Below are 18,867 nucleotides of genomic sequence, written 5' to 3' on the forward strand. Positions count from 1 at the left end.
GTGAGTGAGATGATTTTTACGGTTACTACTCACTCTAAATGCTTTGAACTTGAATTGCCCCCAATTTCTTTCCTCTCCCTTAAGTTTTGTGTCCCTGGTTGCCATTTCTCCTGTCTCCCCATCTACCCCTCGTTTCTGTCCATGTTTTTGTCCTATTCATTCATTTCTTCTCCCTGTGCCTGCCCTTTCTCTCCCTTCTGTCTCCTTCCCTTTGCATAAACATCTCCTACCCCAACATAGGAAATAGTTAACAGAGCAGGAGGTCATGGCTAAGGCTGTCCTCTCCTCTCCTCCCTTTAGAGAGGCCCTCACCTAATCTTGTTTATTCCAGATTCAATTCATTCACCAAGCATTTATTAAGCACTTTTAAAAGGCAAAGCCCTGGACATACAAAGCCAAATATCAAAGTAATTCCTAACCTCCAGAAACTTCATTCTACTGGAGGATACAGAGAAACCAAATGCAAAGTGATTTCAGGTGAGAGAAAGAGAACTAGTGACTGGGGAGCAATCAGGGAAGGCTTCCCACAGGAAGTTACATCGGAATTGAGACATGAAGAAAACTAAGGATTCTAAGAGGCAAAGATGAGGAGGGATGCAAAAACCTGGAGGTGGGAAATTCAATGTTGAGTTTGGGGAGCAGCAAGTAGGCCAGTTTGGAAGGAAATTAATATGAAATAAGATTGGAAGGTTGGGGAGGGCGTGAGGCAGCTATTCTTTAATCAAAAGAGGGCTAATCGGGGCAGCTAGGTGGTGCAGTGGATAAAGCACCGGCCCTGGATTCAGGAGTACCTGAGTTCAAATCCGGCCTCAGACACTTGTCATTTACTAGCTGTGTGATCCTGGGCAAGTCACTTAACCCTCATTGCCCTGCAAAAAATTTAAAAAAAAGGAGTGCTAATCTTGGAGAACTAACCTTAGCATCCCAATTGACCTGAATTTGAATCCTATCCCTTTCATTTATTACTCATGCAATAAAGCTGTAAATAAATGATAATCAATTGTGTAATACTTACATAATAAAGCTCCTTTTCTGTAAAATGAATAGTTGACCTCTGATGTCCCTTTCAATTGTCCATGGCCCTATTTTAGGAAGTTACTGAAGGTTGGTGACCAGGGAGGTCAGTCCTGTGCCTTAGGAGGATGACTTTGACAGCTTTGGGGAGCACAGATTGGGGAGGGGAGTATCTGGTCCGTAAAAAGGTTACCGCCACTACACCAACTGTCCAGGAGAGGGGGGATAGGGCTGTAAAGCAGAGGAGTGTTTGTGTGAGGAGAGAAAAGGGGACAGATTTGCGATATGTTTAGGGGGCTGGATTCAGCAAGACTTGGTAACTGGGAGTAAGAAAGAGAAGATTCAAAGATGATCCTAAGGTTTCAGACCTGGGCACCTGGAAAAATAGTGGTATCCTCAACAGACATATGGAAATTTTGGGGAGGGGTGGTTTGAGGAAGGAAGATAGTGAGTTCTGCTTGGGATATGTTGAGATATGTTGGCTATGTTTTGGGTGTGTTGTCATGCTGATGGAGTATCCAGGTGAAAATGTCCTAAGGATGTCTTTCAAGCATTCCAGGTTCTTAACAACTGAGGCCAGAATGGTTCTATTTCATCCAATCTTCTCTCATCCCAAGCATCAGGAAAAGATTCTCAGTAATAATCATGTGCCCAGGAAGGCACGCTCTCTGTCTTCCTCAGACAGGATGGGGACTGAATGACTTTAATAAATAGACCAGAAAGATGGTTTCAGATGTGAGAGATATTAGCTGAGTCTTGGGCTTGGGAGGTGGGGAGAATGGGAATTTTTAGGTGTGTTACAAGAGCCTTGTGATGTAATTCATGGGCTAGGCTTGGCATCCCAACTATAGAGAAGCCCCCATTCAAGAGAGGGAGGCTCTGTGTGAACTAACCAGACTATTACTCAAACCTGCCTGCTTGATTCTCTCTGCCTGCTTCCTCCCTGAGCTTGCACAAGCTTCATTTTTGCAGGGAGGTCCCTCCTCTCTGAGCTTCCCTCAACTCTAGCCTGCACCCTGTCCCACATCCAGCTTCCTTCCTGCCTTCCCTTTCTCCTGTTATCCTCCTTGTTCTGGTAAACCCACTAATCCACACTGTACACCAAAGTTAAGTCAAAATGGGGGCATGATCTAGATATAAAGGGTGATACCATAAGCAAAATAGAAAGGAAGGAATAGTTTACTCATCATATCTATGGAGAGGGGAAGAATTTGTGACCAAAGATGAAATAGAAGGCCATTATGAAATGCAAAATGGATAATTTTGATTACATTAAATTAAAAAGTTTTTGCACAAATAAAACCAATGCAAACAAGATGATAAGGAAAGCAGAGAGCTGGAAAACAATTTTTATGACAGTGTTTCTGATAAAGACCTCATATCTAAAATATAGAGAGAACTGAATCAATATATATAAGAATAAAATTCATTCCCCAATTGAGAAATGGTCAAAGGATGTGAACAGGTGTTTTCAGTTGAAGAAATTAAAGGTATGTATAGCCATATGAAAAAAATGTTCTCAATCACTACTGATTAGAGAAATGCAAATTAAAACTACTTTAAGGTGCTACCTCATGCCTATCCAATTGCCTAATATGACAAAAAGGAAAAAGATAAATGTTGGAGGAGATGTGAGAAAATTGGAGCAATAATGCATTGTTGGTGGAGCTGTAAACTGTCCCAACCATTCTGGAGAGCAATTTGGAACCATGCTCAAAAGGCTATAAAACTGTGAAAAACTATATATATATATATATATATATATATATATATATATATATATAAAACTATAAAACCCTTTGACCCAGCAATACCATTACTAGGTCTATGTCCCAAAGAGATCATAAAAATGGGAAAAGGACCCACATGTACAAAAATATTTATAGCTGCTCTTTTTGTGGTGGCAAAGCATTGGACATTGAGGGGATGATCATTAATTGGGGAATGGCTAAACAAGTTGCTGTATATGAATGTAATGGAATACCATTGTGCTATAAGAAATGATAAGCAGGGGCAGCTAGGTGGAACAGTGGATAACGAACTGGCCCTGGATTCAGGAGAACCTGAGTTCAAATCCGGCCTCAGACACTTGATACTTACTAGCTGTGTGACCTTGGGCAAGTCACTTAACTCTCATTGCCCCACAAAAACAAAACCAAACAAACGAAAATCAAAGAAGTGATAAGCAGATGGATTTCAGAAAAACCTGAAAAGATTAACATGAATTGATGCTGAGTGAAATGAGCAGAACCAAGAGAACATTGTACACAGTATCAACAACATTGTGTGATGATCAGCTGTGATAGACTTGGCTCTTCTCAGCAATACAATGATCCAAGACAATGCCATGATGGAAAATGCTCTCCACATCCAGAAAAAGAATTATGGAGTCTGAGGGCAGACTGAAGCTTACTATTTTCACTTTTGTTGCTGTTTTTCCCTTTTTGTGTTTTTTTTCTCTTTTGTCCTGATTCTTCTCTCACAACATGACTAACATGGAAATATATTTCATATGATTGTAATGTATAACCTATATCATATTGCTTGCTGGCTTCAGGAGTGGGGAGGGAAGGGAGGGTGGGAGAAAAATTTGGAATTCAAAATGTTACAAAGTGAATGTTGGGGCAGCTAGGTGGCGCAGTGGATAGAGCACTGGCCCTGGAGTCAGGAGGACCTGAGTTCAAATCTGGCCTCAGACACTTAACACTTACTAGCTGTGTGACCTTGGGCAAGTCACTTAACCCCAGTTGCCTCACTAAAAAAAAATGAATTTTGAAAACTATCTTTACACATAATTGGGGAAAAATAAAGGTCTGTAAAAAATAAATCTACTAATCCAAATGATGTCCTTTTTTCTTGAGTTCCAAATATTTTTGCGGGGGAGAGTGAGGCAATTGGGGTTAAGTGATTTGCCCAGGGTCATACAGCTAGTAAGTGTTAAATATCTGAGGCTGGATTTGAACTCAGGTCCTCCTGACTCCAGAGTCAGTACTCTATCCACTGCACCACCTAGCTGCTCCATGATGTCCTTTTTCTTTTCTCTTTTTTTAACAGAACACCAGATTTATTCCAGTTCAGCCTTCCTGTTTTGTCCATCATGCAACGACAGCAAAAGCTCCACTTAGGTTCAAATCCAAAGTGAGTGAATGAGTGACCCTTCACTCTGTGCAGTCTGGGCCAGTTGTCTGCCAGCCAGTCAGAAGCATCAGCTGGCCCAGTTAGAAGAGGGCTTGGGTTCAATGTCAGGCAGCTCAGCACAGGCAGGACCGAGGTCAGTTAGAACAGGAAGTTAGACTGTCCCCTTACTTAGAATATTGAGTCAGTTACTTTGTTTAGGACAGAGCACAGCAGCTAGCCCAGGGGGTCAGCCAGTTAGAACAGGGAGTCAGACCATCTGGGCACAGAGGGATAGGCAGTTTGCACGGTTAAAACAGGGAGGCCAGCTCTCAGGACAGTTTGGAGTAATTAGCCAATCAGATTATCAAGAAGAGGGGGTCATTTAGGTAAGACATAGGCAGACCATCAGATCCTCTAAAGTTGGGAGTCAGACAGAACAGCCAATCAGGGCAGTTTAAGCATGGAGGACAACAGTCAGAATAGGTAAAGCAGGTCAGTTACATCAGTTAAATATTTCTCAGGCCAGTTAGAATAAGGAGTAGCTTCCCATCACTTGGGGCTGTTAGAACAATGGGCGAATAACTATTTAGTCAGCAGCTGTTTACTTAACACACTACGAAGCCCCATGGGGGCAGGCAGAAGCCTGCTCCCACCTGGGCCTCCAGAATGACAAGGGCTCAACTGTAACAGAAGAGGTGCCTGGACACCCAGGGCCACCTCACCCCCACAGGGTCAGGCAATATTTTGCTTCCTTTGAGGTCTCCTTAGGAGAAAAACCCCTATGGGTTCCTTAAAGCAAACAGAGATTGCTTTGAATAAAGGAGCAATTTGAGAATTAGTCTCCTAGGCCGCTCTCACTGCCAGCCTCCCTGGTGGGAGGATGAAGGGGACACCTGCACCGGAAATCAAAACTTTGGCTTCTGTCTTCATGGAGAGGCATTTCCAGGCTCATGATATGTCCAGGAAGGGGGCAGGGGAGTGTTGGGGGAATCCACACGCAGGGTCCTTCTAGGGGAGGTGGGTTAGGGCAAAGCAGAAAGATGGGTAGACCCACATGGAAATCCTTCCTGGAACAGGGGCTTCTAATTTGTGTGTGTGTGTGTGTGGGGGGATTAGGAAGGAAACCAAATATATTGAACTAAAGATATAATTTTCTGAGCTCCCCCAGGTTAAGAACCCCTCATCTAGGTCAGTCCCTAGATCAGGGTTACAGAATCCTTGGGCAGCAGGCTGAGGAAGCCTGTGGACCTTGTCTCAAAAACAATATTGTTGAATGTCTAAAAGAAAATGCATAGGATCGCTAAGTAAACCAATTATAGCGAAAGACCATTATCAAAATATTTTCTTAAAAACCACACACCTGGGGGCAGTTAGGTGGCGTAGTGGATAAAGCACTGGCCCTGGATTCAGGAGGACCCGAGTTCAAATCCAGCCTCAGGCACTTGACACTCACTCATTCTGGAAGATCAGTTTTCCTGATTCCAAGCCCAGCACTTTGTCCACTGAGCCACCTAGCTGTCCTAATTTGCATTAAAATTTGTTTTCAAAATTATATGTTTTGCATATAATTTGCTTTCATATCACCTTCATTTTCAAACATATCCCATCTCCACCCTCTACAAAGAATAAAAAATTTTAAAAAAATCAGTTCAGCCAACTAAATAATATATGAGCTGAGTTTAACAGAACATATGATCAATGTTCCACACCCATAGTTCCCAAACTCTGAAAAGAAGCTAGTCTTTCTTTCTTTTTCTTTCCTTCCTTCCTTCCTTCCTTCCTTCCTTCCTTCCTTCCTTCCTTCCTTCCTTCCTTCCTTCCTTCCTTCCTTCCTTCCTTCCTTCCTTCCTTCCTTCCTTCCTTCCTTCCTTCCTTCCTTCCTTCCTTCCTTCCTTCCTTCCTTCCTTCCTTCCTTCCTTCCTTCCTTCTTTCTTTCTTTCTTTCTTTCTTTCTTTCTTTCTTTCTTTCTTTCTTTCTTTCGAGATGGGGAAGGGAAGGATTTTAAAGTCCTGTCATAGTTGAATGATTGAGAGTGATTTTCTCAAAGATGTCTCAGATGACAGGGAAGAGGGTATGGCGTGGGATTTCTCAGCACACCTCCACCAAGTTAAACACCCCAGTGGAAATGGAAACAGTCCTTTCTAGCTCAAGAACATTGAAGATTAACATGTGAGGCTGGTACCATGGAGGGGTCTACAGTGGGTTTTCATGGTTGGTGCATTAATTGAGTGTTTTCTCTCTTGTTTCTCCTTTCAGACTAAAAAAGTTTTCCATGACGTCCACTCTGTTCCCCCAGCGGCCAATGTAAGACTTAATTTGCTAAACACTCGCTGGTCCCATCCATCCATCTCCTACCCTTCATCTGTTGAAATAGACTTGCGTTCTCTGAGCCTTGTGTTGTGATATGGGCCTCTTAGCCAGGGCCCTGAGAATGCAAGACACAAGATCATAACTTTGGACTGGAAGGGTTCTCTAAGGTTCTCTAATCCAACACTCTAGGTCAATAAATATTTATTAAGTACCTACTATGTGCCAGGCACTATGTTAAGTGCTAAGGATTTTTACAGAAGAGGAAAGTGAGGACCAGAAAGGTTGAACTCATTGATCTTCTGGCTCTAAATCTATAGAGAGGAACCACATGGAGAGTTGGTCTCAAAGTCAGGAAGTCTTGGGTTCAAATCCTACCTCACACACTTCCTAGCTGTGTGACCCTGGGGAAGTCACTTCACCCATTTGCCTCCATTTTCTCCACTGTAGAATAAGGGCATTGGACTCTCTGGCCTCTAAGATTCCTTCTAGCTCCAAATATATGATCCTATGTTCAAATGACTGGGCTCAGGTCATACAGGTCATTGACAGGAAGTGTCAGTGGTGGGATCTGAGCTCATTCTCTGATTCCAGAACCAATGCTCTTTCCTCTTCACTAGGAAGGAATGAGAGATGTACCTGAGAGGCTGGGGGTGGGGGGAAGGGCAGGAAATTGTTCTGCCTTCCCTTTGAAGGGTGCAGGAAGAATAACAGCATCTGGAGCATCTGACCTAACACCATAAAAGCCTCTGTCCCACACTCTCTGTGCTCTGAGCATAGAAGTTCTAGATCATAGGAACAGAGCTGGAAGGGCCCCAAGTGACCAGCTAGTCCAAGTTGCTGATTTTACAGATGGGGAGACCTAGGCCCAGAGAAGTGACTTGCTTAAGGTCACATGGGTAGAAGGGATGGCATTTGAACTCAGGCTCTTTGTACAACCCTGCCCGGGCTCCTGCTTCTGACTTGTTCTCTCCTGGCTCAGTATAAGTGGAGAGGTTGAGAGAGGGGGGCATTCAGGGCAGCACTTGTGAGCAGAGGACAGTGGGTGTTCAGGAAGTAGTGTCTCTGTGTATCTGTATGTGTGTCTGAGAGACTGTGTATGTCTCTGTGATTGTGTATGTGACTGTGTACATATGTCTGCATATGCTTGTGTGTCTCTATGTGTGACTGTGTGTGTATTTGTGTATGTGACTGTGTGTGACTCTGTCTGAATCATTACGCCTGGGGATGACTGTGTGTTTGGGTGTGTTGCTGACTTTGGGTGTTTCTTCTCTTTTCTAGGCACCTGTTTTCCCACCTACGGTGTACAGCAATCAGTTCTTTGTAAGTTGCTGCCGTGTGCTCTTGAGGGAGGGCAATGGAGAGGATGTCACAAGCCTGCCCCTCTGTGTCCTCTTAGAGAAGGTCCTCTGGGGTACAGGAGGCCCGAAAAAACTCAGAAAGCCACAGGCAGCCCCACTCTTGGAAATGACCAATTGCTCTCACCTGGGGGCAAATGTTCCCACTCCCCTGGGATGGTCCTGAAACACTACCTTGTGCCCCCCTTTAGTCTTCTTTTCTTTCTATGGAGGACATCTTTGCCATTCTTTTCTCTAAAATGAGAAACAGCATGGTGTGGTGGATAGAGAGCTGGCCTTGGAGTCAGACAGTTCTGGGTTTAAGTTTGGCCTCTGATTCATAGTGGTTGTGTGACCCTGGGTAAGTCACAACCACTCTGGGCTCCAGGAAACGCTTTAAGACTCTAAGTTACAGGGTGCAGTGGATAAAGCACTGGCCCTGGATTCAGGAAGACCTGAGTTTAAATCCAGCCTCAGACACTTGAAACTTGACACTTACTGGCTGTGTGACCCTGGGCACGCCACTTAACCCTCATTGTCCTGCAAAAAAAAAAAAAAAGACTCTAAATTACAGAAAAGGTACTCACCTGCACTGGTAGAGGGAGTTTCCTCACTTGGGAAATATCAATGAAATCACCAGTTTAGTCCCCATCCTTAGCCTTTCTCAAAGGCACCAAACTGTTTCCCAAACCCTCTCTCAATTGCCCAACTTACACATTTTCAGACTTACCCTTCTTGCAAAAGAAATTTCTTTTTTTTTAAATTTTATTATTTTGGGGGGGGTTTCAATTTGTTTTAAAATTTTTTTGCAAAAGAAATTTCTTAACCCATTGTTTAATCCTTTGTCTCTCATTTCCCTGCAGTCCTTACCTTTCTATGCACCAATCTTTGGAGGATTCTACCCATCCAGGAACATCACTATATCTGGCACCATCCTGCTTACTGCTGACAAGTTAGCACCAGTTCTAAGTTCACTGGGAGAGCAGATCCCTTTTTCTAACATTCCTCTCATCTCTGGGCAGCCATGTCCCTTCCCTATCACTATTCAGTCAATTAATTAATTAATTAATTAATTAATTAATTAATTAATGCTTATTTATTAAACACAGGCTATGTGCCAGGCACTGTCCTAAGTACTGGGGATACAAAGAAAAGCAAAAGACAGTGCCTGCCTTCAGGGAGCTCACAATTTAAGAGGAGAAACAACATGCAAACAATATTTAGGATTAATTTGGAATTAATCAACAGAAGGAAATACTAACATTAAGGGGGATCTGGAAAAGCTTTGTATAGAAGGTAGGACTTTAGCAGTCACTTGAAGGAAGTCAGGAAAGTCAGGAGGAACAGATGAGAAGGGAGGACATTCAGGAGGAGGACCAGGACACAGTAGTGTCACAGAAACCTAGAGAGAAGAGATTACCAAGGAATAAAGGGTGATTGACAGTGTCAAAGGCTGCAGAGAGGTCAGGAAGGATAAGGAATGGGGAAAATAGATAGATTTGGCATTTAAGGGATTATTAGGTTTACATGACTGCACGTGTATAACCTCTATTCGATTGCTTACCATGTCAGGGAGGGGAGAGAGAATGCAGGGTGGGAGGGATAGAATTTGGAACTCAAAACATAAAAAAATAACAATTGTTAAAAATTGTTTTAACAGGTAATTGGGGAAAATAAAATATTATATAAATATAAATATATAGATATATAAAGAGATCATTAATAACTTTGTAGAAAGCAACTGACAAACTAATGGGAAGAAAGACCTGAGCACACAATACTGTTACAAGGGAGAAGGAGATGTGGTGGTTGCAAATATTCAAATGTACAGTATTTGAAGTTACAATTTTATAAACTCTGGTAATTGATTCTAGCTCAATAGAAATATGCATTATGAATTTGAATCATGTAACCACTTGATAGGATTCCTCATTGGAACTAATCAGGACCTAGTTGTAAGCCCAAAGGAGAGATCCAGGCAAAGTGAGAAGTAGAAAGTGGGAGAGATCACTTTCACCTGAGTTGGGTGGGGGTATCATAGAAGACTTTCTGGAGGAGGGGGCACCTGAGGAGGGTCTTGAAGGAAAAGGTGCATTTCAATAAAGAGAGGTAGGGCAGAGGAGAGAGAGTGGACTGAATTAATTACTCCCCACAAGCACTAGGTACTGTCCTAGGAGGTGGTGGCAAAAAGATAAAAATGAGACAGAGCCTGCCCTCCAGGAGCTTGTAATCTTTGTACATGTTCAAAGAAAATAGCACGTACGCATCTTCTTGTCTCTCTCTTTCAGGTTCACAATTAATCTGAGGTGTGGGCAAGACATTGCCTTCCATATGAACCCACGATTTAAGGAGAATGCCGTGGTCCGGAACACACAGATTAACCACTCATGGGGATCTGAGGAGCGTGGTCTGCCCAGTTTCATGCCCTTCATCCGAGGCCAGGCCTTCATGGTAAAGCATGAGGAGGGAGATGGGATTTGGTGGGTGGGGAGTAGGTAGACTTTGAACTCCAGAGGTTCCTTCAGAACACAGTGAACTGAGAAGGAATTTGACAATCCAAGACACTACTACTAGGGGTGAGAGCAGGTCTCTTCCAGGTTTCTGCACTCATGGGAAGATGAGAAGTAGGAAAGGGCTAAGTTAAGGGCTAATGTAGTTCATGAAGCAAGTTCCAAGAGGTGTTGTCAGTAATGATGCTTAGAATGATACAGAATGGTCCTGGCATGACTTCAGTGCTACAATGAACAGAGATTTCATCAGCTCAGACTCTCCCTCCACTGTCACTGGACCACCTAATCAGTGCTCTCCAAGAGATATTGGGAGCAAAAAATTTATCACACTGAAGCTAAGCTGAAATGAATTTCTCTTTAACTAGACTGACCCTCCAATGGTGGGCTTTAACTCTGGTCCCATAGAAGCCTTTCCAATTTTGGTTAGACCAGAGCTTGTGATTTGCTATCGTAGATTTTAACAAACAAAGGGTCTCCCCTATGCCACCATGAGGTCTTAGAAGAGGGCCAAAGTGAAGGACATGTAGAAGGGTCAATAAGGTGCTTTTAAATACTATTTTTATCTAGATGGATCTGGGAAGGGCAGGGCAGGGCAGGGCATCCAAAGCACCCACACTCACACAGGAAGTCAGTTGTAGAGTTTGGAGATAAGTAAGGCTCAGAGGCTCACCCTGTCCTGCTCCAAATCTGTAAGGCCAGGATCCTAATGTGGGCTCTTGTGAGGGTCCCATTCTAAGTAGATTTCTGTGAATTAATACGTGATCATAACCAGCCTTTATACAGTGCTTTAAGGTTTGCACAGTGCTTTACAAATTATTATCTCATTGGATCCTCGCCGCAACCCTGGGAGGTAGGTGCTATTATTATCCCCACTTTACAGATAAGGAAACTGAGGCAGACTGGAGTTAAGTGACTTTCCAATAGTCGCAGGGCTAGTGTCTGATACAGGATTTGAAATTAGGTCTTCTTGATTCTAAGGTGTGAAATTAAAATTGGATATTAGATCATAAATCTACCCTACTTAACCTTTCCCTTAATTTATCTCCCAGACTAGTAAATGGAAGAAGTTTCTGGTTTTCTAGATAGAGCTTTTATTGTATGGTAGTCACAAGGTGATGTTGATTAGAAGGATAGGAAAGTAGAAATACAATACAAATCGTCTTAAGTCTAGGCTTAGTCTATATTCTGTATAAAACTCACCAAAACCCAAGGCCACCTTTGGGGAGAGAGACCGAGTCAAGCGCGTGTTAACCGAGAGCCGGGCCGAGTCAAACTCCAGTCCGTGTCTGTCTGTGCAGCGCAGCCAGGAGACCAGCGGAGTGGGGAAAAAAGGCCCCACTTCCGTTCTCTCCTTGCCTTTTAAGCTCGCACCCCGGAAGTCGAGTGCTCAGCAGGCAATTTGGCGTGCATCACAGGCGGACTGGTGTGCGTAGCTCATGCTGTTGGTCTCCTCCCCAAAAGGGTGGTCCTAAAAAAAAACCTGGCATCTCTCCATTATCTAACCGACTGTTAAAAAACTTTTTACCACAAAGGTCAGGGCTCTGTGTACTGGCCCTTAATTTATGGCTAATGACCAAATTCTGATCTTCTGTCTATGATGCAATCAATTCCATTAATCCCGTCTCAGTCCAGGGTACTACACTCAGAATCCAATAACAAATCTCCTAGAATGCTGTGTCAGAGAAAGTGATCCTTCTCGAGGCCTTAGCATACTTACGGAGGCAGCACATGTCTACATACGAATGAGCAGCAGCTCTGAAAAGGGCTCATGCCTCACATAGCCTTTACATGTGTTTCCTATGGATCTATACAGATGCACAAAGTCTCCCAACCAGACTGTAAACTCTCTGAGGGCAGGGGTTGTTTCTTTCTTTCTTTTTTTTTGGGGGGGGGGAGGATTCTGAGTACTTAACATGATCTGTGGGACACAGTAAGTGCTTAATAAATGCTTGTTGATTGATTGTTCCCTTGTCTTCCAGGTACTGATCAAATGTGAAATCAACTGCTTCAAGGTGACTGTCAATGGGCAACACCAGTTTGACTACAATCACCGCATGAAAAACCTGAGCTCTATCGACAAGCTGGAGGTGTCTGGAGACATCCAGCTGACCACAGTGCAGGTCTCATGAAGGGCTTCCCACCCAGGTGTCCCAGGTGCAGGTGTCTGATAATGAAGGGTCTCCCAGACAGGTGTCCCAGGTGCAGGTGTCTGATAATGAAGGGTCTCCCAGACAGGTGTCCCAGGTGCAGGTGTCTGATAATGAAGGGTCTCCCAGACAGGTGTCCCAGCCTGAATCTTTCTTCTCTCCCTCCCATCCTCACTTCTCCCTAGCTTATTGGACTCTACGGCCCAAGCTCTCCCCTCACCCCCAATCAGCGAGGTGTTGGAGTTAGCTTCTCTCCTCTTTTGGGGAAGGCAGAGAAGGGACATATCTTTGTTTCTCCCCGGGCTTCTTGTCCACAATCAGTAGGATGAATACCTTCCTGAGGCAGGGTTGTTGACTTCTCAACAATGGCAGAATGGTTCACCTTCTAACCTGGTTACTGTTGTTTCAGGTGTGATCTTTTTTTTTTTTTTTTTTTTAGTGAGGCAATTGGGGTTAAGTGACTTGCCCAGGGTCACACAGCTAGTAAGTGTGTCTGAGGTCGCATTTGAACTCAGGTACTCCTGACTCCAGGGCTGGTGCTCTATCCACTGCACCACCTAGCTGCCCCATGGTGTGATCTTTTGCTATTTTAGTGCAGAACAGGGGCCTCAGAGGTCACCATTCCTCTCACTCCAGATTGGAGCCCCTACCTCAACATCTTTTCCGATTTGAGCCCCACTGCTCCCACTCTCTTTACGTGGAGCCAGTTGTTTCTCTTCCATTCCCTGTTACTCTACTGTGGCTCCATCAATAACCCCTTTGTCCTTCCTGGTGCCTTTAAGACCCTGGACCTCCTCAGTGCCTCGTTATGTGCCCAGAGCTTTCCCTATTCCTTATGAAGCCCTCTTCCTCCAGGGAGTACTCTCTGATAAGTGGGAGTTCTCCTGCCCCTCTCCACCTGGGTGACCCAAGCCATCCTAACCCAATCTCTGTGACCACATTATTCAAAGAATGTGAAGCAATACCTGCTTGGTTTTTTGTACACTCTAACTCCTGCTCTTTGGATTCTGCTTCCTGAGGGCAGGAGCCATGTCTTAACTATACTTTGTATCTTGGTACTGCCCAACCCAGTCATAGGTATACAGCAAGTTCTTAATAAAAGTTTGTTATGTGGTACTGAGCTCAGAATGCTTGTGATTTATTAAACTTGTGTTTTGGGGGTTCAGAGGTTGGTGAGACATTTGCATTCATCTCCTGATGCCTTTGTCAATTGTCAGAGTGATGAAATGGGAGCTTCTTGGATGGACTCAAATCTGGAAAGGACTTGGGGAAAAGGAGTCACCCGCAGAGCTGAAACTAAGGTTGGGTGACTGGGCCTTTGTCCCAGGGCTCCTCAAGTGTACTAAAGATAAAAGACCTTCACAACATTTATGATTTAGGTAGAAACAACTGATCTTAGTAGCTAATTAGCAAGAATAATTAGTTACAATAGGAAGCTACTTCCCCTGGCTGTTGTGCCCCAGGGGATCTCTTCCTAATACCTCTTCTCCTCACCTCTGTAAGTACACCCCTCAACTGAATTTGTCTTAGATACATGCCCAGCAGCATTTTGTGAAACCTGCCTGAGATGCACAAATGTTATTTATGATGCTTCTTGCCAGCTCAACATTGCTGAGATTAAAGGTGAGGGTAAACAAATTCTTGGGTTTCTTGGAAGTGAGGATCCAGGTATCACTTCTGTATATTACATAGTAGGGCAGGGGGAACAGAGTTTTCGGGGCTGTGAGAAACCTTGAGTGAAACTGGAAAGTTAGATGATGAATAGAATGATGGGCTTGGAGTTAAAGCTTGGAAGAGCTGAGCTCAAATGCTACCTCAATATTTATTAGCTGTGTAACCCTGGGCAAATCATTAACCTCTGTCTATCTCAGTTTCCTCCTCTGTAAAATAAGGATAATAATAGCACCTACCTCCCAGGATTGTTGTAAGGATCAAATGAGATAATGTCTGTAAAGGATTTTGCAAACTTGAAAGCATTATATCAATCTTAGCTATATTTATTATTATTATTATCTCATCTGTAGATAGACCCTGTTGTGCTGCCCTTCTGTTCTTTTCTCCCTGCCACCCACCCCTACCGCAGACAGGCTTGTACAAATAATACCCTGGGTTCAAGGGACTTTGCACTTATTAGTTAGCATACACTCAAAAAAGAGTTTGAGCCCCCACTGATGTGTTTCGTTTACCAGCTAAATCAATAATGATTAGTTCAAAGTAAAGGACCTTTAAACAGCAGAGTGTGGGTAGTTGAAAAAACTGAAGCAATTCCTTTTTATCTGTTCTATCTCGTCTCTGATTGTGTTTATATTGCAGCTCCTGCCTGTCTGCAATTTTTTTTTCTGCTGAAACAACAAGTATCCAGAGCAGTCCTGTCAATTAGGGCAGACCCAGAGAAACTGCTAACCCAAACAATTTTCTTTACTGTTACATATCCCCAAGTCTTACCCCCCCAAATCCCAGTAATAAGCCCTGTCCAATGTAGAGGGGCCCTGGACTCAACTTACCTCCCACCTTACTGAAATCTATATCAATCTTACTTGTGTGTGTGTGTGTGTTGGGGGGAGGGCTCCCATGATGACAAACTCAATATACTCTTATTGGTTCCTAAACTCAGTTCTGGTTTGTTCCCACACTGATCATTTTATTCAAAATAGCAAGATAGTGACAAGAAGACGCCCCTATATACCCAGGGGTCCATTCTCCCACAGGTTACCACGTCAGAGGGGAAGGAGACATGTCCACAGAACAAATGTGACCAGGGAACATGTGTGGAAGGACACACACACAAAGAATACATATGCCCAAGGCATTGGCGTGGCCAGGACCACTCATTCTGCTGATTCTGCAGAGCTGTTGGTGTCTCTGATGATGTCACTGAGGAAGCTGCTCACTTCCCTCTGTCACATTTTTCTCTGCTGGGCATCTCCATGGCTGATCTTCAGTTACTGTATGGCCCTTCCCCCCATGAAAGGAGGGGAGCAGCTCTTTAATGGGACAGCCCCAAGGGTCATCTTTAGTTTTTCTGGGATACAAAAGCCTCCCTAATTTCCCCATCATATTGCTAGAAGAGCTCTAAGAATTTCTAAATTTGCCCTTTTGCTTTTATTCTCTTGCTTGTTCTGGGTCCCTTTGTTTGAGTAATAGCCCATAACTCCTTTTCCATCCTAATCCTTTCCTTTGTTACTGGTCAGTCTGCTGTTCAAGTTCTCTTTGGGATGCCACTTGGCAAACTTGCAAAAGAGCTGGGCTGAAGGGATTCTTACACACACACACACACACACACACACACACACACACACACACACACACACACACACGCGCTCCCCCACAATGCCTAGGTTTGTTATGGGAACAAGACTGAAAAAGCTCCAGATGGAGCTGGTGACCTTTGCCCGATTTTCCACCAGCATCTGAAACTGCTCCATTCCCTACAATAAGAGACCCCGAAGCCCTTATTTAGAGAACATCTAGGAGCAGCTAGGTGGTTCAGTGGATAGAGTACCGGTCCTGGAGTCAGGAGGATCTGACTTCAAATGTGACCTGAGACACTTGACACTTACTAGCTGTGTGACCCTGGGCAAGTCACTTAACCCCAATTGCCTCACTAAAAATAAATAAATAAATGAAATAAGTAAATAAGTAAGTAAATAAATAAATAAATAAGGGCTGCTTCAGCTCTAGGACCTGCCATTCTCTAGATCTCAGCTCCACAACCTGGGGGCTAGTTCAGGCTCACCCTGGTTTCAGCCTTGCTTTGCACTGGAGTAACTCAAAGTTCAAAAACAAAAACAAAAAACAACTTCCATTACAGGAGATGCTGGCTTGCGCTCTATTCACAAAACCTCTTGCCAAGGGTCCAGAAGCAGCACTAACTTTGCATGGTTTGGTGTCTCTTCCCCCCAGCCCACCCCTTATCCAGTCTCACATGCTGTCTGCATGCCCCCTCCCCAGGTCTTTAGCGTTGGGCTATGGGCAAGCCATTTGGTGGGTGGATCTCACATTTATGGAATAAGGGAAGAAAAGGTTTGGAATGATTATTGACTGCAGAGAATGGTGGTCCTAGGCCTGCACATGACAGTCACTGAGCCAGGTAGGATGTGCGTCCTAGGTCCCATATTTGCTTTCTGTGGTCTATATTCTTATTCCATCCCTGAAACTGTGACTGCTTGGTACCAGAGTTCTTGGAAGCTGATAGAGGACAGTGGGACAACACAGATCCTTTGAACTTTTGGGTCACAGCCTTGAGGTTCAGAGAGGTCAAGAAATTTGCTCAGGGTCACACAGGTAATAAGGAACAGAGATGCCACAGGAGTTAAACCCAGATCCTCTGACTCCACATTCAACCCTCTGTCTGTTGTACTACACTGTTTGTATGCAGTAATAAGGGTGCTGGACTTGGGATCCAAAAGATCTGGGTTCAAGTCCCACCAGTGACTCTCATTGGTTCTGTGACCTAAAGTAAGTCACTTCACTCATGCAGCTCCCCAGAACCCATCTCCTAAGTCATAGATGGAAGGAATTCCCATGAGCTTACCAAACCTTTCTGAAGTACCTACTATGTGCAAGGCACTATGTCAGGAACTTTGGATACAAAGAGTTTTTTAAAAGTCTCTCCTCTCAAAGAATTTACTTTCTATGGGGGAAGGGAAGAGGAAGGAGCTACAAGCACACAGAGGTGAGTAAATACAAGGGAGGGTATAAGGGAGGAAAAGGGGAAATCCAGGTAAATCCAGATCGAATCTGAAACTGAAGTTTAAATACTTTGGACACATACTGGGAAGACAAATCTCTGGAAAAGACCCTGATGCTGGGAAAGATTGAAGGCAAAAGGAGGAGGGAATGGCAGAGGATGAGGTGGATAGATAGTGTCATGGAGACAATGAACATGGACTTGGACAGACTTGGAGAGATAGTGGAGGATAGATGGACTTGACGTGCAATGTGGGGGTCTCTAAATTTCAACCAGATTTCAGCCCAAGGGATCCCAGACACACAAAAAGAGGTTAAGATTCCCTTAAACTTTGAGAATTGCTTCAGATTAGGTGACTCATGCAGAAAGGTGTTAGAAGCAGGGCCTGTCTTTCTGGCTCCAAGGCAGGCTTTAAGGACACTCAAATATTTGAGGAGGAAGATAATCTTGATGAAGAGGTATGGAGGAAAGTTTCAGGAAGACCATCTGGGGCCGGGGCCACTTCTGCTGACCCTTGAAGTGAGAAGGTAAGGATTCTGAAAAGCAGAGATAAAAAGACATGCATTTTAGGCATGAGGACCAGCCTGAAAGGGAATGCCCAGAAATGGGAAATGGAAAGAGATGGCATTTTCTCTAGTTAAATCTCAACTGACTCCTGCCCCATTTAGAATTGAACTTGGGAGCCGAGTCTCTTTATTAGTCTATCATAAAACCCATGAGGGAAGGCACCATATGTGAACTAAATCTAGCTGTGTGACCCTGGGCAAGTCACTTCACCCTGTTTGCCTCAGTTTCCTCATCTGTCAAATGAGCTCGAGAAAGAAATGGCAGACTAGTCTCCTTGCCAAGAAAACCCCAGATTGGGGGGGGGTGTCACAAAGAGTCAGACATGACTGAAATGAGTGAACCACAATAAAGGTTCTTATCCTTATTACCCAGACGCCCCCATTGTTGGGGGGGGGGGATGCCTATTGTGAACATTTCATCATTGTAGATGTGCCCTGGCTACTAAATGTTATAAGAAGTCACAAAGGACAAGATCCTGGTGACACAGAGGAGGCTGCATGGAGAAGGCGGGGCTCAAGTGATGAGTGAAGTGGGGCTAGGAACAAGTGGAGGCTCCTCCGTTACAATTTCAGGTATCACCAAGTATGTGCTTAGAGCAAGGGTTCTTAAGAGCTAGCATTAAAGCTTAAGCATTTTCTTGCTTCAAGCATGCAAAGTGCCTTAGGAGTATTATCTCATTTGATCTCTACAACACCCTAAGAGGTAGGTGCTATTATTATCCCCACTAACATATCATAATTAATAATAATAATAATAGCTAGCATTTATATAATGCTTTGAGGCATACAAAATGCCTTACAAATAAAATCTCGTTTGATCCCTACATCAATCCCGGGAGGTAGGTGCTATTATTATCCTAATTTTACAGATGAGAAAACTGATAGAGCAGATAGAGATTATTTGACTTGCCCAAGGTCTGAGTGTCTGAGCTCAGATTTTAACTCAGGTCTTCCTTACCCCACGTTCAACACTTTATCCACTGCGCCACCTAGCGGTCTTCCAGGATTATCAATTATTATTTAAGAACTGAGGGAGAGATAGGGAGTCAAAACACCACTACCACCTTGACCAATACCTCCCCTCAGACCCTGATAGAAACATCCCAAGGCTCTAAAGCCAAGAGCCTTGGGAAGACCAGTGTCCCAAAACACCAAACTTCTAGCCCAGTCACCAGTGAA

General features: G+C 43.9%; 1 protein-coding gene across 2 annotated transcripts in view; it reads left to right on the forward strand.

The window, feature by feature from the left end:
• The window catches only part of LGALS9 (galectin 9), a 25,123-nt gene extending 10,300 nt beyond the window's left edge, over positions 1–14,823 (forward strand). Inside the window, exons 5-11 of one of the 2 annotated variants that reach the window (XM_043962821.1) lie at positions 4,069–4,152; positions 6,388–6,435; positions 7,720–7,761; positions 8,639–8,727; positions 10,064–10,226; positions 12,265–12,405; positions 14,746–14,823. In XM_043962821.1, coding sequence (XP_043818756.1) covers positions 4,069–4,152; positions 6,388–6,435; positions 7,720–7,761; positions 8,639–8,727; positions 10,064–10,226; positions 12,265–12,405; positions 14,746–14,778 — 600 coding nt within the window. In that variant the 3' untranslated portion in view covers positions 14,779–14,823. Of the gene's footprint in view, positions 1–4,068; positions 4,153–6,387; positions 6,436–7,719; positions 7,762–8,638; positions 8,728–10,063; positions 10,227–12,264; positions 13,553–14,745 lie in introns of those variants that run through there. The other variant, XM_043962822.1, reaches the window with a different exon arrangement.
• Positions 14,824–18,867: the final 4,044 nt, after the last annotated feature.

Source organism: Dromiciops gliroides, chromosome 4, assembly GCF_019393635.1.
Source record: "Dromiciops gliroides isolate mDroGli1 chromosome 4, mDroGli1.pri, whole genome shotgun sequence".
NCBI lineage: Eukaryota > Metazoa > Chordata > Mammalia > Microbiotheria > Microbiotheriidae > Dromiciops > Dromiciops gliroides.